Source organism: Schistosoma haematobium, chromosome 3, assembly GCF_000699445.3.
Source record: "Schistosoma haematobium chromosome 3, whole genome shotgun sequence".
NCBI classification, from domain to species: domain Eukaryota; kingdom Metazoa; phylum Platyhelminthes; class Trematoda; order Strigeidida; family Schistosomatidae; genus Schistosoma; species Schistosoma haematobium.
In genome coordinates, this window is record NC_067198.1 from 43691718 (window position 1) to 43714425 (window position 22708).

The 22708-nt window shown below is 36.6% G+C and overlaps 2 protein-coding genes across 2 annotated transcripts; one reads left to right on the forward strand and one right to left on the reverse strand.

The window, feature by feature from the left end:
• Positions 1-3140: 3140 nt before the first annotated feature.
• NAA40 (N-alpha-acetyltransferase 40) lies at positions 3141-8978 on the forward strand. The gene is made up of 4 exons (XM_051213931.1): positions 3141-3249; positions 3290-5151; positions 8106-8389; positions 8438-8978. The coding sequence occupies exons 3-4, from the start codon at positions 8147-8149 to the stop codon at positions 8855-8857; spliced, it is 663 nt and encodes a 220-aa protein (XP_051069948.1). The 5' UTR covers positions 3141-3249; positions 3290-5151; positions 8106-8146; the 3' UTR covers positions 8858-8978.
• A 3583-nt stretch (positions 8979-12561) lies between these two features.
• MS3_00005838 (uncharacterized protein) lies at positions 12562-21875 on the reverse strand. Its single transcript, XM_051213932.1, has 3 exons — positions 21772-21875; positions 17708-17861; positions 12562-12738 (listed from the first exon to the last, which is right to left on the reverse strand). The coding sequence occupies exons 1-3, from the start codon at positions 21869-21871 to the stop codon at positions 12678-12680; spliced, it is 315 nt and encodes a 104-aa protein (XP_051069949.1). The 5' UTR covers positions 21872-21875; the 3' UTR covers positions 12562-12677.
• Between the last annotated feature and the right edge of the window lie 833 nt (positions 21876-22708).

Below are 22708 nucleotides of genomic sequence, written 5' to 3' on the forward strand. Positions count from 1 at the left end.
GGTATGGACAATTTATAGAAACTTACTAAGCCATTAAACGTGCGTAACTGCTTGATTTCGGTCGGTTCTGACTAATCCAGAATGGTCGCTACCTTGCTTTTTAGCGGTCGGATGTTTTGATCATCAGTAGTATGTCCGAGAAAATCTAGAGAGTCAGTGTCGATTTGACATTTCTGAATGTTTACAGTAATGCCGTGATTTTATAGTAGTTCGAAAACAAGGTTCAGAAAATGGAGATGAGATTCTCTGTATGGACTGTAATGAAGCAGTCACTGAAATACTCATCTATGAAGTTTAGACCTCAAAAATCTTCATGGATGAATCTCTGTAAAGTTTGTGCGTCATTTCTTAAGCCGAAAAGCATGCACGAAAATTCGTAGAGACCGAAACAAGTGATGATATCGGTTTCAGGAATGACGTCAGGAGCAGTGAGTATTCGGTTATACGTGTACAATCATGGTCTACGATGATATTAATAATGCTCTAATAATAGACATAATCATAAAATGGTAGATTTGTCATGAAGTAACTTCCTAATCTATAAGATCTTACGTGGAAGTCGCAACATTGTCTACGCTGACTCAGCGTATCTTAACAATTACCAATATATGATGGAGAACGAATTCAGGCAAAAGATAGAGCAATATATTTAATATAAGGTAACATTCAACGGGGACCACGCCCGCAAGGTCGAACCATGCAATCCAATCAACTCGAATTAACTCAATCCATTGTCTCCGCCTTATCCACCGTTGGTTTTTTCTCCGCATCACACGTTAAACATCCGTTTTCCCAGTTGTCTCGTGTTCAGCACTGAGAGTTGTGTGGTTAGAACCCAAGGCCACTATATATGCTTTAACCAGATGGGTTTTCGAAAAAAATAGTTGTAATGTTTGTGGTAGCTGTGAAATCGTGAATGTGAGGTGACGGGTAACGATCAGGAATGGTTTTCTCATTTCGGCGCCAATATCCACCAGTCAGACGCCAGGCGTTACTATCCTTTCTGGGGACTATATATAACGGAGATGCCCACGGACTGTTTGATGGCCGAACGATTCCTGAGTCTATCATGTGGTTTAATTCGTTTTTGGCCAACCTCGGCTTTTCGGAACTAGTCGGCGCACTTTCGAGAACACAGGTCGTCCCGCAGCCGTGATGTGATGAGTAACATTGCTGATTACGCATGACGATTTTGGTAGCATTTGGTATATCTCGGGGTACTTACCGAGTAATTGTTGGTAGCATGGATCGTTCACGTGCCTTACTGTGACTGAGGAGGATCTACTACCAGAAGAAGCTACATATACATACAATTTAGTATTTCCGTTTACTAACCCCGATTTTCCCGTGTCGATTATGATGTTATAGCAAGTCTGTGATTATGATTGAAACATCTGAAACAACGAAGACCCAGAGTGAATAGTTTTGCGTAAACCCACGTTAAGTTAAGCATATCGCTTACCATATGTGGCAGTCGGTTTCATATTTGCCACCTGTAAGTTGAAAACTGCCTGACGCGGTCGGTCGTTAGGATTCGCTGGAAGAACGCTAACTTCTGCGCCGCTGTCGCCAAGGTAGCGAACTTTCGTAGTCACATCAGTGATGTATAACAGACAGTTGTGTTCACTGGCTACGGTTGCCATTAACACGTGCCGACTGGGAAGCTTCCTGAAACGTTTCTCGTGTTGGTCGGCTTGCGACTAGGGAAACAGCACAGTTCTCTGCACTTTAGAGAAGATTTTCAGTACTGTTTATGGTACCAACACTAAGAAAGGTTATCTATCTCTCGTGACCTAGAGACTGATAATTTTGTGAAGTACCCCTCCAAGGAGTTTGAGATCATTTACAGTCACGACAAATACTAAGGTAACGTGTCGGAGAATGACGCAGTTTTGTGGCGCCATTTTGTATTGTTCAAGGTTTTTCTTTGGTTGAATAGACCTCAGCGTCAGAATTCCTGGTGATCTCCAGAATTCGGCCGATAAATGCAGCCAGCTCATCTACAGCGTTGTTCTGGAATTAGACAGACACTGCCTGCGTCTGTTACAGAAGCTCAGACAAGAAAATTTGTCTAAATAGGACTTCGTCGAAGGTCGGTTGACCAACGACCTATCGTTCGTAACAACATGTCTGTTGCGGAGCCATGTTTTAGATCAATGTTATTGAAGAGATGACCTAACCTTCACCGATCAGTTAGATCTCCACATTTAAGAATATACGTTTTTTAGAGTTTTACAAACTTCCGAAACATCACTAGTGAACATACAGAATGTAGCGTACCCGATGAATTCGTGCCGGTAATGCCTTCATTACTGCGAGAAATGGTGTAGGTGGATAGGTCACGCCGCGCTTGTGGAAGTAAGCTTCTGCGTAGTAGAACCAGGATTCGATTTTGCCCTGCAAGAATGGCATTAACCGAAGTAAGAGTGGAGAAAGAGTCTAGATCCCTAATAGTTTAAGAGTTTGTTCAGTCATGATGAATATAGCAATGGACTGTGAAAAAAGTCACAGATGCAAAAAAATATAACACTATATAAAAACTAAAGTAAAAGGCGACATAGATTGCTCCGAAAAGGAACAGACTCAAAGTTTGCGAATAGGTATACCAGATAAAGCCTGGCTCAACACTAAAGAGGGCAACAACTTGACAAGCAACACCATTTTTAATCGGAACGCAATAACCCTGTAAAATCAGAGGTCACAAATAAAGAAGCTCGAAGATTAGTCTAACAGAATATCGGTATACCGAGAAGTGACTAGTCTAAGCTGGTTAGTGGTTGTAGGGAAAGAGAAGCACGGTGTACTCACTCGTGATCTGGAGCAGACGCATGACCGAGCGCATTCAGCCAGGTGAGTTCGTTAAAACTAATGCAGTCATCACCAGATTTTGAAGACTTACAGAGCTATTGATTTTGGGGATTTATTTACCGCTACAAGTATGACTCCAGTCTACGCACTTTATCTCACTTTTCAGAAAAGCCAGAGCAGATTTGGACTCTTGCCTGACACGTGTGATATTAACTTTGATTCTATTAGAATCAAGGAGATTACTCTGAGTGCTACTATTCCCATCTAACAGAATATAAAGTCTAAAACCTTTTGAACCCAACCACCTGTTTTACGAAAGTAAATAACTGAGTTAGACCTTGAGGTTAACCGCTCACTGAAAAGAGTCAATTTGAACTTAACTTGTGTAACGGGTTGGATCTCTTGGTTCTAGTTTTGATTCTAAGTTTGTTTTAATATGAGGTTTGTGTTATTTCTAGTTGTTGTTCATTTCTCTCCCTAGTAAGACGCAAGTGCATTGTGCGCGCTTACTGGGTCATCGACCCACCTTATCTTATGTTTTCATCTCCAGCTTTAACGCTACACTGCATGCTCCTTTTGTACACAAAGTACCCTCTGGCTTGACACGAATCAATACACTAGACTCTATTAGTGTTGCTAGTTGTTACAAGTCACTCCTTTTACTCGGCGTAAGTGCATTTTTCAAAAGGACGGTAGCATTTGTTACAGGCTTAACTTCTTTCAGATCTGTGTTTTCTGTTCTTGTTCGATATGCTTGAAGAGCTTATGACTTAATCTTACTGGTTGAAGTGTACTACGCTGATGACCTAGGGCGACTTATCAGCCTATTAGGAAACGCTACCTAGTTATATAACAATTGACAATGTAAATTGGTGGTATATATACATAATTTACTGTTATAACCTGTATCGGTTTTGGCACCGAGCAGTATTTCAGCCCTCACATAAATCGAATGATTTATGTGGTGCATATCTATCTGGTGCCTCTTTATACCAATGTTTATGTGTTTAAATAAATAAATAAATATAATAGTAGAATAACAGTCTTGATCTGAATAATTAACTCTCACATATCAAATTATCCGTTATAGTAAAAGACATAAGTCAGGTTTGCATATTAGAACTCGAACTAGCGCTGTGGTTTAGATTGATCACCCTACAGAGTTTTGGTCACTGACTCTCAATGACATCAGTTGTCACTTAAAATTGTTGTAGTCAGATATTAAGGATTAAAATGTGGCTTTTTGTTGGTTTTAAACGTTAGTATCCGTGTTCTCGTAATAAGTCTATAACAGCTACAATGAAGTGCTTTTTCACTCTTCAATTGAAAAGAACAACGGGCTTGAAATTCAGAGCAAGAGTAGTAAAGGAAAGTTATCACCTATCTTTATCTAAACTCTCTTGACTAAACACTGTATCACATCAAGTACTTCAGCACATATTTCATCTTAGGAGCAGGTGTGTCCTGTTATTTTGCTCAACCACCACTTAACGTGGACTTTTTGGTTGGAAACATTTTATGACTAAACCATTGTCAATATTACTTAGTTAATATTAAAATGCTAGTTATCTACTATTACATTTGCAATTTCTCACGATATACTTGAGGTGCTATCTTAATTTTGATCGGTTAGCTCAGAGCCTCCAATATACCATACTTTTTCTTTGCAGCTAACTAGTAATAAAGACTTGTGTAGTAACAACCTTGTTTATTTATGCTCCTAATCATATATATATGTATATATATTGATATCTCATCTTGGTATAGCTACATCAGTTGGTAACTGAGTGAATGTCATAAGATACCTGACTTGAGTGGAATTACGTATTTGGTGGCTGAAAAAATTAGGGCTCTATAGGCGTAAGGTAAGTGGTGGTACAGTACTGCCCGAAAAAGCACCTAATTCTTGTACCACCTAATCACTGCTCTTGTGATAGGGGCCGACCATTTAAACATTATAACACGCACTGGAAAGCCATTTTCACGGTAATAAATGCTAGTTTATAAGTTACGGAATTTTACGAAACAAACCAAAATGAATTATTTTTCAGTTACAGGAGGATTAGAGCAAAATTTGCACCTATTATGAACCATGTTTCGATGATAGCGGTTAAGTATTTTCTGTAATTTTTAATTCACATCAGTATGAACCTGGTTTATTTTGTCGTAATTTGTCGGGGTAGAATCATTACCCGTTAATGGTCACTGCTTGGGGTAATAGTTTAATTCCGATCAGAATCTGTTTGGTTACAGTAAGAAGCTGTAAATGGGTATTTCAGTTAACACTAAATCATAACAATTAACGCGAATGGATTATCATGCTTGGATGGATATCTCTTGTAGGTAAATTTTTCGTAATTTGTTTATTAATAAAGACGTTAGATATGTTTAACTAATTACACTTCTGTGTGAGTATCGGTGATTAAACGTATTCTGTTCGTTCAGACTTTTATTGGTACATCAGATTATTATTACTATTATTATGTGTAAGTGAAAGTAAGGTATGATTGGTCGTTAAGCGTGAACAAACAGCCACAGCGTATGGTCTGTTAAATATGTAGTTTTCCTTTTTATCATTGATTTCTACTTTGGACTGACTGTGTCCTTCCTGTAGCTATTCTAGGACTACTGTTGATCTCCAGCCTGGTTAAAGGAGGAGGCTTGGGCAACTCCATCCAATAGAAAACACTAAAAAATGTTCCGCACCCTTAGGGAGTCGTTCTGATGCTATCCAAAGAAGCACGAACTGCACTTATAAGATCAAGGGGCTTCAATAGATCCCAGCGAAGTGCTCAGGAAGGGATCCGACCATCCTGATGAGAGATTTAAACGCCAAAGTCAGAATAGACGACACTGGGTATGAATATATCATGGGACGATAAGGACTGGAAGAGATGAACGAAAATAGTGAGAAATTAGCAAGTCTATTTGCATCCAAGAAAATGGTTATATGTGGCAGTATGTTCCCTTATAAACGCATACACAAAGTTACATGGATGTTATCGGATTTTTAACAAGTTGAAAACCTATTTTCGGTCATGGCTACTCATAATTATATACCGTTGACCAATGTACAATTAGGATAATAAACGTTAACTATGTTTATAATCATGTCATTTAGTTGCGTTTGGTAACAGTATAATGCAGGTTGTAAATCTGTTAATAAATTATTTCCTTATTCAACAAACTGAACATGGGTGGCACAATATTCTCCCACAAGCGCACACACAATGCTACATGGGTCTCACCGGATCACACTACACATAACCAGATCGTATTTGCATCAATAAAAATTCACAAGGTCAGTGGAAGACGTGAGAAGTAGGACAGGAGCTTAGATAACTTCAGCTCACCGCCTGGTGGTTGCCACGATGAAGCTGAATGAGCACTGGACAACTGGGCAAACAGCAGTACAAAGGGTCAATACAGCCTTACTTTGACACTGACAAACTCAACAAATTTGAGATAGCTCTCAACAACAGGTTCCAAACCTTACAAGATATACTGGAAGATGATACTACTATGGAGGACAATTGGAAACGGGTCAAAGAAGCACTAACTTTAACGTGTCAGAAGATACTGGGCCTCAATAAGCGTCATCATAAAGAATGAAGAACAAATAGAGTTCGTCACTATACATCAACTTCATTGACTATGAGAAAGTATTTGACGATATGGGTAAGAGAGCCTTATTGGACCTTCGACACTATGAAGTAAGTAGCTGAGATCGTCAACAACATCCGGAATTCATACGATGGACTACACTGCAAAGTGGCGTATGGAGAACAGCTGACAGATGCGTTCCAAGTGAGGACCGGGGTCAGATAGGGCTGTTTACTCACCCTTTTCCTCTTTCTTCTGGCGGTTGACTGGATTATGAAGACTTCAACATCTGAGGGAAAGCACGGAATACAATGGACAGTTTGGGATCAATTAGAAGATTTGGACTTCACAGATGACCTCGCCCTTCTATCCCAAACACACGAATAAATCCAGATGAAGATAACTAGTGTAGCATCAGTAGGCCTAAACATACACGAGGGAAAAAGCAAGATCCTCAAATACAACACGGCGAACACCAACACAATTACCCGATGGAAAAGCCCTGGAAGATGTAGAAACATCCTCTTACATGGTTAACATCATTGATGAACAAAGAGGATCGAATGCAGACGTAAAAGCGAAGATCAACAAAGCAAAGACGGTATTCAAATGGTTGAAGAACATATAGAACTCCAAACAACTGTATGCAAGGCAATATCAAAGTCAGAATCTTCAATACGAACGTCAAGACAGTTCTTTGGGAAAACTATCACAAACACCATTAAAACGGTGCAAGTTTTTCTAAACAATTGTCTTCGTAAGAAACTCAATGTTCGTTGGCCGGACACCATCAGCAACAACCTATTGTGGGAGAGAACAAACCAACTTCTATCTGAAGAGGAAATTAGGAAAGGACTCTGCGGGTGAAAAGGACAAACATTGAAGAAATCATCAAACTGCATCACGAGGCAAGCACAAACTTGGAATCCTTAAGGGAAACTGAAAAGAGGAGTACAAAGGAACACACTGATCGAGAATTGGAAGCAGATGTGAAAAAGAAAGAATTTGAAAGGATTGCTCAGGACAGACTTGGCTGGAGAATGCTAGTGAACGGCCTATGCTCCTTCACGTGAGGTAACAGGCATGTGTAAGTACTCACTGTGAGTGACGGCTTGTAATTGTATTGAATAAAGTATTCTCTATTGTTAATCTGGCTCTGCATTTTGGGTCACGAATCTTAGTTTTGATATAATGTGATTAGTCTTATTAATGTATTATCGTAACATATGTGTAAAGAAAAAAACTATTTTAAACCATCCGTTATATCATATTATTGAATATTTCACTCTGAGAATATTATTAGTTCACATCGTGGTATAGTATTGGGCACAGTCTATGCGTGCGCTTAGAAATATGCAGTGATTATTTGCTTTCTCCTAGTGTTACGCTTTTTTTCAAATAAATTGATAAACATAGTTCATAATCCAGTCAGTCAGTCAGCTACAACGTAGGACCAGGCACATATATGCATAGGTCCAAGTTGCCATACCTCATTAACACAACAAGATGGACACCGGATTCATAAAAGTAGTTCATAATCCAGCTAGAAAACCACTTAATAACTGTGTTCTTCTTTTCAATTTGCTTATTGTATTGGTTTGATTGAATTAAAACTAGGTTTATTTGATAAGGTACTTCTTAAAATAACTCTGTCATTACTAAAACAACTAGTTTGTTGATTATTTATTACTTAGGTTCCATTTCTGTCGATATTTCGTAATGTCAATGAAAACAAATGAGGAAACATTGTATTAAAAGTAAAAATGGTGGATTGATTTCCTATAAAAAATCTAAAGCAAAGGAGTTAGTTAATAATGCCAACAAAATATCTTGTTTAATAAAGGAACTCAATATATCATTAGAAATTCCTGACTATCTAAATGTAAATAATGCTATCACTATTGAATGTATAAAAGCATCTAAAGCTGATGTAGCAATTATTGACGAATTAATGCAACTACTTCAAGAAAATATGCAAGTAACTATTGTTGTTTGTTTTGTTTTAAGAAATAAACAATTTGTTTAGAGTTTGTATATTTTATCGTCATGGGGTTGGAATACAGAAGCTAAACGAGCTGAAGCATTTTCATCAAAATCTTGGTTAATTATATGTCGTTGTCAAACTTCTGATATTCAGTCCATAGCTGGATTTGTTAGTTTTCGGTTTGAATGTGAAGAAGAACATCCTGTGTTATATTGTTATGAAATCCAATTATACCCACAATTTCGTCATTTACATGTTGGAACATTTTTAATGAATATATTATTATCTATTTCATTGGCATTGAATATGCATCGTGTCATGTTGACAGTGTTCAAGTCGAATAAAAGTGCTATTAAGTTTTTTGAGAAACTAGGATTTGAAACTGACGAAACAGATCCTTCTATGTTCAAAGGAGTTAAAACTGTTGACTATAGAATTCTGTCCAAATTAACTATTAAATGAAATTTGAATTTTGGAAGTCAAGTTACTACATATCTACGAACTTGAACTATAAATCTTTAAAAAGTCATTTTTATATGTATTTTTATTGCTCAGTTTAAAATACAATCATAAACTTTTGTTACATTTTTGTTCTATTATCAAATGTTAAGGTTTCTTTGATTTCCTACACATATTCGAACCGACCCATGCTAGAAAGATGGAAAACACTGACACATTTTAGTCCTATAAATGAACAACGAAGTCCTGAGTAATTCTGTGACAATATTTTTTGCATTTTCAATTAATTCACTCATCAGTTACTTGAGCATGAGTCACACTCTAAGTATGTGGGATAGTGACTCTACTAGTCAGTCAGTTAGCTACAACGTAGGACCAGGCACATATATGCATCGGTCCAAGTTGTCATACCTCATTAGCACAACAAGATGAACACCAGATTCATAGAATATATAAAAGCGAGATTGCGTATAAGGATATGGTACAGGAAGAAAGAATTAGTTAGTAGAAAGGAAGATATGAAGCGATTTTAATCTCACCGTCACGGTTTAAGGGAAGACAAAGAGTGTATACACCTAAGCCATTATGATCGATTCTGAGCCATGTCACCCAGAGTATCCAACCATTGGTTACGATAGTCACGCGGACCCTAGCCAAGTAGTCTGCATCTATGGTGGTCTAGCTTCAACTGACTCATGATTTCATCTACTAGAATTTACGATTGTTTGGAAAATTAAGTTTTTTGATATTAAAGTGACTAGGATTCAGTGTTAATTTCATTAGGTTCATATATTAGATGAGATTATGGGATTACTATGGCGGAGAACGGACATGGTCGATCGAATTTTGCAGGCAAAATTCTCGGAATTGGCTAGATGTGAATTGTGAACCATTGTCTGTTACTATTGTTTCTGGAAGACCATGCTGAGCGAAGATCCGATTAAGGAGTTTGATGGTTCGAGTTGTAGAGGGTGGCGCAATTGGCAATATCTCCGGCCATTTGGAGTAGGAGTCAACCAGTATCAGATATGTGGTACCATCTCCAAGTTCCTGAATATCCCAACAATTACTAACCACAATAAATGTCGATAATAATGTATTTGCAAATCGGATTAGTTAGTTGTTCGAGATCTACATAATATATGAAATGATACAAGTCATATGGAATGAATGCCATCTAAATTCTTCATATATTTAGAATATTTATAATGATATTGATAGACAATACAAAGGTGTGTGAATAATGATAATTTTTAGGATCACAAACTGACCTAAGTTATGCAACCGTTCACTGTTTGTTTAACGTAGATCTATTCGTGATCTTGATAATATATAACAATCTTCCCAAAATCCCCATACTAATAATATTCGAATGAAATAAACTTAAAGTATGAAGATCAAGATGGATAATATGTATATTCTCTTAAGACAAGTACCAGCTTTTTGAACCTGGGATTAACTAAGCTAGGAAAATTGGTTGAATATATTATTTCAAGCACATTGATAGTAAATCTAAACCAGAAGTAAAGTAGGATAGTTGGAAACAATGCTGAAAGCGATGTGTAACTGAAAATACTGAGAAATGTCAAAAGAAACGAATGATGTCAGAGAAAGTAAAGTATATAAGAACAGTTAAACATAAATGTATCGACGCTACAGTAACCTTTTTTAAACCACACGACCTAAAGTGATCAACCGTTGGTCGAAATTATTACATAAGACAGCCCTAGAGTTCAAATCCTCAGTCACGGCTCAGGCAAACCGTCAGTGGTTTGTGAACTGATCGTGGTCTCATCATTCTTAATTTTTTTAGAATACTCCAAAGTCTAATCGACCCATCGTGGTAGCTAGTGACTGGTGGAGGGTATATATCAAATTCCAAACAATCGCAAGTCTAATACTTATCTTTAGTGATATATCTACTTCACTTGAATAGACGTGAAAAAGTTCGAGTAGCATGGAATTGAAGAAGACAGCTCGTTGTGTAAACTGGAGTAATTATTCACTAGCTTTTGGTACAGAACAGTGTTGAGTGAAGAGTTATCAGCTAAGTGATGTCCGCGCTTTGAACTACATTCAGTAATGAAATCGAGAAAGAAATTTCATGTGCAGAAACAAAATACTCGGATTGCGAAGTTTGACTGGCAAACCATAATTCCTCTAGAAATGAAGACCACAGAGATGATGGAACTTGTTGAATTTGTTTGAAATATTTTGAACTATAACCTGTTTTTCTAGACTTTTTTGTTATTGATACTACCACTCTTACTACTTTAGTATTCATCTTACTGTGTTAACATCGTATGCTAAATTAAGCTGACATACATTTATGCCAAGCGTCCATGTTTAAAATAACTAACTTATGAGTCGTTTTAAACTAGTGAGAAAGAGACTACCTTCCATTACTTCCAGGTTTTCATTAGTTTTGGAGCCTACCTCGATACGCGATATTGGTTGATGTAAGAGTAGGTTTAAAGAACTCTATGGACAACCATCTTGAGACCTGATATCAGCCCACGAAGTCACTAACTACTGAGCTGAGCTTTGTAGGTAGGTTCAGACTACGTAGGTGGAATCAGTGCGATTATCATGGCTAATAGTTAGAAATTGGGTTACATAACGCAGAATCGGTCTCATCGGTGCAAACACATTCACTGGTCGACTTGGAATACTCATAGTTTCTATTCCACAAACTCTTTTGGGAACTGTATTGCTTGTGCCTAATCTTTTCTACAACTACTGATGTTGTTGCTACTTCTAATACTCTGGTATTTGTGTTGATAGTTTCATCTAGCTAAGCTGACGACTGTATGGCTTTCCCAAAATTGTAAATTCAACAATCTGTTCACGTTGCAAAGACTAATAGCAAACAGTCATGATTTTAAAGCAAATGGTTATCCACTCAAGTTTATTAATAGGTGCAAAAGTCGGTTAATGCCAAGACCTCTAATTTATTCAGTGCCAAAGAAAAAGGTTTGTATCAATCTACCATATAGAGGCGAATCAAACAGTATAGTTTTAAGGCAGAGATTGAAAGCAGCCATCGAGAATACGTATTGTGCTGCTCAGTTGGTAGTGATTGAAAAGTCTAAGGCCATGATTCCTAATAGACCCAAGCAATGCACTAATGATTACGTCACATCCCATTGTATTTACCAATTTGCATGTTTGTGTGGACACACATACATAGGGAGGAGTAATCGAACAATGCAGTCAAGGGTCAATGAACATGTGCCCAGATGGCTTCAAAATCAGTGTGTGTCAAATGATCCGATTAATGTAGGAGGTAGAAAACCAAGTTCATCGATAGCAAAACACATAATTGAGACGGGGCATAAAATTAACATTAATACAGCATTTAGAACGTTGTATAGAAATTGTCAAGGTCGAATTCTTAAGTTTATTGAAGCCTTAGCTATTCGTAAATTTAAACCCCCCTTATGTGTACAAAAACAATTTGTCGTAACCTTGAACTTACCTTGGTAATCCTTAAGTCATTCTATGGCCTAGGATAACGCGACAATTTCTTATTCTTTCTCTCCCCTTAGTTATTTTAATTGTACTTTTATTTGTTTGACCTTTATTAATTTTCATATAAAAATGCCTTGACAAGTATATGTGTAACCAGATTGTTCGAAATTTATAGCGCAAATACATCACATTTTTCAGATCAACTCCGTCTTCTCATTGTTCTATCGAAATCATGATTTTTCAAAAAGAAAAGTTTATTCAGTTTACAAACAGAATGGCTTTATAAATAATTTCAAAATTGTAATATTGCAGTAGTCCATCATGAACACGTAGGTCCTATTGGTTCGTATTTTTATTCTGGTCTCCTGGATCTTAAGCCTTTTGATGGATTTTTAATCCAAATCGCACATGTGCTTAAAATAATCAATAAAACGTAACCATATCAATAATGTCAATCCAGAATTTACAACAAAAAAACAAATAAGCCTACTGAAATTTTAGCAATTAGGTATAGCTGGAATTCTTAAGGAAATCATTTTCTTTACTGACAATTTAACTCTAATCATTCAATTTAATGGATATGGAGGGTCCACCTAGGGGAGTTAATAAACACTGATTCCTGAGGGAACAAATAGCGTGTGAACCAATTATTGGTCACAGGCTATCATGTGATTGCATCTCCTGATGTTGCTCCATTGCCTTGTGGATTAGACCTTTCGGTCGAAGGCCCCAGATATGGCCCCCTAACAAAACCACCTGCTTCGGTCTGGGCACTCGGGCAGTATCACAGCCCACACGCAAACCAAGTGACGTATTTGGTGCCCCTCTGTGCCAGTATTTATCTCCAAACACTAATTTTCCTGATTACTGCTTATACTCTTATTACCTCTACCACTACGGGATTTGAATCGACCACTGCGCCTGTGTGCTAATGTGGTGTGGCAAATCGAACTGATGTACGTACGTACGAAGTTCTACGTTGTTACTGACTGACTGACTTATGTGTTCAAATAAATAAATAATAAAATCATTCAATTTAGTAATCACGGAAATTTATTCTGTTTGATTTTTTGTATTTTTTTTTATCTAACTCCCACTAATTCAGTAATATATGTTAAAATTGTATGACTGGAACACAACAGTATTAAATTCAAAATGCTACTCTTTTTCTGGAAATAACTTCTGCTGATTAACTGGCTGTGAACAAGTGATATTACATAATACTGTAAAGTTGTCACAGTTCATCTGGTCTATCTTGATTAGTTCCATTATTCTAGTCATGTAATAACAATCATTATGATTGTCTCTCGAATTAATAGTCATTGTTTATTTATACACAAATTCAAGATCATAAAGCTGAAATCGTTAGTTTATTTGTGTGATTCAGTGGGATACTCAAAATCCTCAAGTCTTCCAAGTAATATGCAAGATATTATTGTAATTCTTTGATGTACTTGTGGTAGTGTAAGTTGGGGATTCTGGTGATCGACTTGATCATGAAGACGCCAACATCTGAAGGGAAACGCGGGATACAGTGGACATCTAGGATGCAGCTGGACGATCTAGACTTCGCAGATGATCTGGCTCTTCTATCGCAAACGCAACAACAAATGCAGGAGAAAACGACCAGTGTAGCAGCAGCCTCAGCAGCAGTAGATCTCAATATACACAAAGAGAAAAGCAAGATTCTCCGATACAACACAGCATGCACCAATCGAATCACGATTGACGGATAAGATTTGGAAGATGTAAAAACATTTACATATTTGGGAAGCATCATTGATGAACATGGTGGATCTGATGCAGATGTGAAGGCGTGGATCAGCAAAGCAAGAGCAGCATATCTACAACTGAAGGACATCTGGAACTCAAAACAACTGTCAACCAACACCAAGGTCAGAAGTTTCAATACAAATGTCAAAACAGTTCTACTGTATGGGCGGAAACCTGGAGAACTACGAAAGCCATCATCCAAAAGATACATGTGTTTATTAACAGTTGTCTACGCAAAATACTTCGGATCTGTTGGCCGGACACTATTAGCAACAACGTACTGTGGGAGAGAAGAAACCAGATCCCATCGGAGGAAGAAATTAGGAAGAAATGCTGGAAGTGGATAGGACAGATATTTAGGAAATCACCCAACTGCGCCACAAGACAAGCCCTCACATGGAATCCTCAAGGCCAAAGGAAAAGAGGGAGACCAAAGAACACATTACGCCGAGAAATGGAAATAGACATGAGAAAAATGAACAAGAATTGGATGAAACTAGAAAAGAAGGCCCAGGACAGAGTGGGTTGGAGAATACTGGTTGGCGGCTTATGCTCCATTAGGAGTAACAGGCGTAAATAAGCAAGTAAGTAAGTTGGGGATTATAAAACAGTATGAATTATTCTTTCAGATAAAATACATATGAATTGTATTCATATAACATCACTCTTATGAAACTGATCATATATTTGGATTGTTGCTTATAGTGTGATTCACAATACTCGTTTCGTCATTTTTCGGACTTGCTCACTGTATATACTTTGATTTATGTGTTAATGTTCACATGTTAGGTCAAACACAATATCCATTGCTTCAACCGGCAAAAGGGGGTAATAAGTCATGATAATCATCCAGTTGCTTAACCGATTTATAGTACAGATAGAAGAAATATTAGGAAGTGAAAGATGTAGTTGGTTATGAACAAAGAGAATTCGAATGTTTTTAGAGGTTTAAGATCAGTTGTCCAAATAGTGGTTCTTCTTGGGGGATGAGAAGAGCCCTATAAACCTGGAACTTTGCTCAACTTCTGAAGGGAAGCTGATGAAGAACGATCTCACACGACCTCTTCTATAGTTTAGTCAAGATCTTACTGCCGACAGTAGAAGTCCGTTAGAATAGGTCAGGTGTGCCATATTTCGAGATCACTTCCTCTAAACCTTCCTCTTATTGTGATAAGATGGAACTGCTGGAGACGCTTGTCATCTGAGAGAAATAGATTAGTCCTACCACGCCATAAAAAGTTATCAATAAGGTTTATCTCTCGGGTTTGAAGTTTGTTTCTTTTAGTCTTACTGCTTTCCAACTGACCTGTTTTAGATGGCTGGATCCAAAGGAAAAAAAACCGTCAGTTAGTCAAGCTCGACTCGGTTAATGCAGCGTTAATGCAGCAGCTATAGTTGGGTGCTGTAATTACAATCCTTATTGTTGTTGGGCAAGTTTTAGTTCATCGAGCGTATTTCGTTAGTTTTGAATCTCCTGAGCTAAGTGGTTTGATCAAGTATCTTTAATGAAAAACCACCTATCTGACCCTTCATTATTAAGACAGTTAAGAATAAGTATAACCTAAAAGTCTATAGAATGTTTTTAATACATATAGTTAGCTACCAGAAAAGTCAAGTCAGATATTGCTTATGAAATAAACTGTTGACTATCAACATTATCACCACAATTAGTTTATGAAGTGATTCTAATAGTTTACTTATTTTTCAAGTTTGTGTTTGTAATATTAGGAATGATAATAGAAGCTTCATTCCTAAATATAATATCAAATCTCTATCCTATGAAACCTTGAAGAATTTTCCATTATACAGTCGCATGAATCTCTTGGTGTTAAATAGTTTAGTTTTTTTAAAGCATCAAATACATAATAAGCATTATAAGCAAAGATGAATGGAGTAAATATTAACTCTGGGATGCAGGTACATCCAGCTGATGAGTCCTAAATAGGACGAAACGCGCATTCTGGATTCCACTGCTAGCCCCTATCCAGTTTTGTTTATAGTTATGCAAATGTTTGACGGAATATCCAAATCTATGTTGGACTATATTCTATATAGATTTAATCACATAAATAATTTACATTACTACCTCGAAGTGAATTTTTGTTATAGTGTGCATGTTACACTTTCGGTTCTAATTCATGTTGTCTTTTCAGATGCTAATTATTAATGTTGTAATCATGTATCATACAAAACACTGATTTCTCAATCATGGGATCACGAATTTGCATCCTACTTAAACATTTTTTGATCGAGTCCTTACATTACTGACATTCTACACGCAAATTTTTATACATAATAATAACCAAAATTTTAGTAGTACAGTTTGAATTTTGAAGACGGCTGGGATCATGGACTGACTTCGGTTAGACAATCGTTGAAAACTAAGATGTATTAAACAAGTGTTTTATTCTAGTGTGGGATTTCTAATCGGTGCATATCTATGGTCCTTCAAAAGGACTGTGCCCAAGACTTTGTGGTCAAGAGATGTGGAGTTGACCCTTAAATCACTGAATTGGCACCCACTGATTTATTTTCCCAACTTTAAATTATTTTGACATATCGATTCGAGATAGATATTAATTATGTCAACCAGTGAGTGTTAATTAGCAGTATGGGGTTGTGGAGATTATTATGTTTTTGATTGAGATCATGAACCGATTGATATTAGACCATCATTGTAAACCTGGAAGTACTGGACGGCCGTTTCATCCTAGTGTGGGACTTCTCAGAAGTGAGCATCCACGATCCTGCTCGTGGGATTCGAATCCAGAGCCTTCGGTCTTGCGCGTGAACGCTTAACCTCTAAACTACCTAACCGGAATCCAACGGTGTTATTGTCTAACCTCAACCAATCCACGAAATTGCGCGACCATCCTCCATTGTACTGAGATAGATAGCTGTCTTTACCCGACACAGATTAGTTCCACTGGTCACAGCTTCTCACTAGAACTTCAAGAATTCCTTCATGAAGCCAGTCACTAGTGAGCACATGGCAATTATTAGTATGGGGTTGTGGAGATCCTGCAGGATGAGGTCGTGGATTCACACTGCTGAAGAATCCTACAATGGAACGAAACAACCATTCAGTGCTTCCAGATTTCCAATAATGATCTAACATCAATCGGTTCATGATCTCGATCGAAAGATTGTTAATTAAACTTTGAATTTATAATATAGACTATATTTTCTTTAGTAATTCTGTATTTTCAGAAGGGGTTCTGTGGAAATTTTAAAAACTTCACTGATTGAAATTATGAGTCAATTGAAGCTAGACCACCATGGAAAACCTGGAAGCACTGGACGGTCGTTTCGACCTAGTATGGTGTACGGTGGCGCAACTTCGTGAATTGGTTGAAGTTAGACATTAACACCGTTGGATGCCGGCCAGCTCAGTGGTGTAGTTGGTTAAGCGCCTGTCGCGAGACCGATAGGTCTTGCATTCGAATCTTGTGGGATGAGGAATCGTAGATGCGCACTGCTGAGGAGTCCCGTATTGGGACAAAACGGCTGCCCAGTGCTTCCAGGTTTTCCATGGTGGTCTAGTTTCAATTGACTCATGATTTCAATCAGTGAAATTCTGTATTTATTTAATAAATAAATTGAACTTACTCAGTTACATTACGATAACCGGATTTTGTTTGAATTTCATTGTTACTAGGTCGAGTAAAATCAACAATTGTTGCGCATATGTCATCTTTAATAATCAATGTTGAATTTTGAGTCAAATAAAAATCTAATTTTTCAAATTCTGTATACATATTTCCTAATGATGTACAATAGAAATAGATAAAGCATTTAAAAATAATATGGTAACAGTTTGCATAAGAGATTATGATTACAAATTATTGATTAAATCTTATTATTGTTAAAGAATAATCAATAATTTCAATGGTTAAGATCATGAGTCGATTGAAGCTAGACCACTATGGAAAACATGGAAGCACTGGACGACAGTACAAAACCCATCTGATATTATTCAACATATACTCACTAGTGACCGGCTTCACGAGGTATATCCTGGAGTTCTAGTGAGAATTAGTGACCAGTGCAGTTCAACCAGGTCTGTTGTGGGATAGTAACTCACCGGAGACAATGGGGGATGTGTCGCTCAAGTTTGTTGAAGTTAGACATTAAGACCGTTGGATGCCGACTCAGTGGTCTAGTGGTTAAGTGACCGCGCGCGAAACCGACAGGTCCTGGGTTCGGACCTCGCAGGGGGCGAGGTCGTGGATGCGCACTGTTTAGGAGTCTCACAATAGGGTGAAACGGCCACCCAATGCTTTCAGGTTTGCTATGATGGTCTAGTTCCAGTTGATTCATAATCTTAACTATTAGAAATAAATTAATTGTTAGTGAATGAATATTAATTTTTATATGGGTTACATTATCAAAGTTTGTGTATGATCGACTGAATTACCTTAAACTATACCTTTCTTTCTACGAACTAATTCTTTCTTCCTGTATTATATCTTTATACACAATCTTTCTTTTACATATTACTGTCATTAAAGTAACTACTTCTATGAATTTGATCTTCATATTGTTGTGTTAATAAGGTATGGCAACTTGAACCGATGCATATATGTGCCTGATCCTATGTTGTAGCTGGCTGAAAATAATACAATTTGATTAAGTTGTGTAGCTCATACTTATCAATTATACACATCTACTTTGATTAAGATCAATTTTGTCTAAAGAAAATTAAGATATCATTTCAACCAATAACAACAATCAATCTAGCATATACATGAATTTAGCAGCTAATCATAGCATATATTCTGTTTACTGTTTAAGATGATTTAAAGGAAATGCATTACAGATGCGGTTGAAGAAGACTCGAAACTGATGACTGACACACTTATTTCAAATGGTTATTCACTAAAGTTTATAAATAGGTACAAAAATCAATCAATACTGAAACCTTTCGTTCATTCTGTTCCGAAGATAGCTATTTATATCTCTCTACTATTTAAAGCTTAATCTAACAGTATGGTTTTATGACAGAAATTAAAATCAGCCATCAAGAAAGCCTAGTACACTGCTGAAATGGTTGTGTTTGAAAGGACTAAGATCATGATTCTAAATAGACTTAGACAATGCACTAATGATTGCGCGACGTATCATTGTATTTACCAATTTATATGTTTGTGTGGACATACATACATAGGAAGGAGTCATCGAATAGTGAAATCAAGGATTATGGAACATAGGCCTAGATGGCTTCAAAACCAGTTAGTAACAAATACTCAGGTGAACGTGGGAAGTAGAAAACCATATTCATCGATAACAAAGCACATAATTGAAACGGGGCACAGAACTGACATCAATACAGCTTCTAAAACGTTACAAATTGTCAGAGATGAGTTCTTAGGTTCATAGAAATCTCGCCTAATCGTAAAAAAATTTATCATAACCTTGAATTTGTCCTGGTAATCCATAAGTCATTTAATGGTCTAGGATTATGACACGATTTCCTATTCTTTTGACCATTTATCATAAAAATAAGAAGGGGGGGTTTTGTGGAGATTTTGGCAATTTTTTATAGTTGAATTCATGAATCATTTGAAGCTAGACCACCATAGAAAACCTCAAAGTACTTGTCTAAAGGTTAAGCGTTCGCGCGCGAGATTGATGGGTCCTGAATTCACTCAACCACATAATGCTAAACATCTGTACTATCTTATTTCTCAATGGTTTTCTATCTGATCTTTGTTATTTCGATAAAAAATGTTTGATCATTAACTAGAAGGTATTTCCTTCAGACTTAATATATATATATATATATATATATATATATATATATATATATAAGTTGTGAGAATAGTAGGAGTGTACTGTACACTGTACTATAACACCGATAGTTTATTATAGACTGATGTCAACTGAGAAATTAATAAATTTCATAGAAAACTGAGTTCACATGTTTAGCACATTAATAAATTTAGTTACTAAACTGTAATGCAATTATTTTTATTAGTTCAGCTCGATTAGTCACAAAAATACTTTAGTTATAACCCTATGTTACCCACTAAGAATCCTGGTACATTACTACTACAATGTTAGTTTATCTTTGAGATAGGTGTTCTAATCAAGTAACTGAATGGTATCACATCTGTTACTTTTAGTGAACACCTTCCTTAGTGATTTGGAAAAGATAACGTAAAGACAATACTCACCTCGGTTCTATCACACTTGATCGATAGCGTTCATGTAGTGGACAGGAACAAATCATTTCAAGTTATTTATCGTATTCCTACTAGTTTTCCTTGTGGTGTTCGGCCTCGTCTCTTACACATAGCAGAAGCTATAGGAATTCGAGCCAAATTTGTAACACCTTTATCTTTCATTCGGTCTTAATAAATGAATTTATTTATTATTATTTTCCATACTCTTTGTTTGCATGTCTTTCTTCACACCCTCCCAACCTTTTTTTCTCTCTCAAATATACACTTCACGGTTCGATTATCTGAACACTTCTTATTACGTAATCTTATGATTTTTATAAATGTTATTTAATATCAGAAGGGGTTTTGTGGAGATTGTAGTAATTTTAACAGTTGAGATCATGAGTCAATTGTAGCTGAACCACCATGAAAAATCTGGAAGCACTGGACGGTCATTTAGTCCCATTGTGGGACTCCTCAACAGTGCGCATCCACGACCCCGCCCCGCGGGATTCGAACCCAGGACCTATCAGTCTCTCGCCAGGTGCTTAACCAACATTGATTTGAGCCTTCAATATTCCTATCAAAAACTAGTACACCTGTCATCACTATATCAATTTGTACTTTTCACTTATTTATAGAATCTATTCCACTGTTATCATTGACTCATAAACTACCTTGATTGGTTTAGTAATTTTGTATATGTATATAAATACATTACTGTATATTAGAGTAAGGCCTGATGAGGATCTAATCGAAAACAATATTGTTCGTTTGTATATATCAATGTTGTTCTAAATTTACAATGTGGAAATTTTTAAAATTTTATTTGTTTCATTACTTGACCTTTGTGGACTACTAAAAACCCGGGGATTACTGAATAGCTAATTGCCTATGACCCGCTCTAAAGATCTTGCCTAATATGTTTGGGATCATAAGTAAGAGTGAGAGTGAGAGAGGAAGAGTATAGTACCTTTAAACAAAAGAGGTAATATCTACTTATTATTATCAGCAACAATTTCACTAATTCACTCGATATTGTTTGGCTTGTATTTTCCTATTGAGGTTTAAGACTGCAATTGATCAGTCTCTTATTAACATATGTGCATGCCGTGCGTATTGCCTCGATATTGCCTTGATTCATAAGCATCATAAGCAAAGATGGATAGTGGCTAGCAATGGAATCCAGTTTGACACGTGTTTCGTCCTATGTGGGACTCGTCAGCTGGACGTACCTACATCTCAGAGTCGATGTCCACTCTGAGACTCGAACCCAGTACCGTTCACTTCAAATGCCATCGCATTATCCACTTAGCTACTGAGTCCTGATAGCCACTTGCTTGTGCAATGGGGTGAAGTTTAATTCACTTGGTATTGTTTTACTTGAATCTTTCCATTAATGTTAAGAACTGCAAATGATCAGTCTCTTATTGACATACGTGCATACTGTGTAATTTCATTAATTAACTGAACAATCATTCATAATAATAATGAGAAATTGTAACTTACCATATTTATCAAATTTTATAGGAATATGATTCACTTTAGTCATAACAGTAGAAAAGCTCAAAATAAACAAACCAAATATTGTTAGAGTCGAATAAACCATCTATTTTCTCTTTATGTAGAGTTTTTTCTAGAAACTGTTTATACTGTTAAAATAGAATGAACAAAAAAATGTAACGATTTTTCGATAAGATATAAATTTATAGTTGAGATAATGAGTCAGTTGAAGCTAGATCACTATGGAAAACCTGGAAGAACTGGATGTCCGTTTCATCCTAGTATAGGACTCCTCAACAGTGCGCCTCCACGATCCTGCCCTTCGAAATTTGAACCCAGGACCTACCAGTCTGACGCGTAAACGCTTAACCTCTAGATCACTGATATAACATTAGGAACTTAACAATTGATCTATGCTTTCAACAATACATAAATCATGTTTACTTATCTTCTTAGTATAACGATTTACTGTCTAGGGAATTTTCCAGTCTTAATATAAACATTACTACAAATGAAAAAGAAATCTAACTAACCAATTGGAATAATACATAGTAGTTCAAAATCTTGAACTACAGAGACTTTCAATTTATTTCAGTAGTCTCTCTTCATTATTAAAGTGATGAAGTTATTCTGAATTCCAATAAAATATCATCAAATGAATGCCAGGAATTTGTGTATATGTGTATATATGTTTTCTGCGAACAAGAAATCAACTATAGTTTTTTTTCAATTAAAATCTCAGTTGAAATTAAATTGTGAACGGTGGCTGAACATTAACATCATCGGATGCCGGCTCAATTGTCTAAGAGTTAAGAGATCCTGGGTTCGAATCCCACGAGACAGGATTGTGTATTCGCACTGCTAAGGAGTCCCATGATAAGACGAAACGGCCATCTAGTGCTTCTAGGTTTTTCATGACAGTCTAGCTTCAATTGATTCATAA

What these genes read in the sequence shown, in the direction of transcription:
- NAA40 (XM_051213931.1), top strand. Translation starts at nt 8,147, where the DNA reads ATGAGGAAACATTGTATTAAAAGTAAAAATGGTGGATTGATTTCCTAT. An exon ending in TACTTCAAGAAAATATGCAA is followed by an intron (nt 8,390 to 8,437) that starts GTAACTATTGTT and finishes CAATTTGTTTAG; the next exon opens with AGTTTGTATATTTTATCGTC.
- MS3_00005838 (XM_051213932.1), bottom strand. Translation starts at nt 21,871, where the DNA reads ATGGTTTATTCGACTCTAACAATATTTGGTTTGTTTATTTTGAGCTTT. An exon ending in TATAAAATTTGATAAATATG is followed by an intron (nt 17,862 to 21,771) that starts GTAAGTTACAAT and finishes GTACATCATTAG; the next exon opens with GAAATATGTATACAGAATTT. An exon ending in GGTTATCGTAATGTAACTGA is followed by an intron (nt 12,739 to 17,707) that starts GTAAGTTCAATT and finishes GATTATTTTAAG; the next exon opens with CACATGTGCGATTTGGATTA.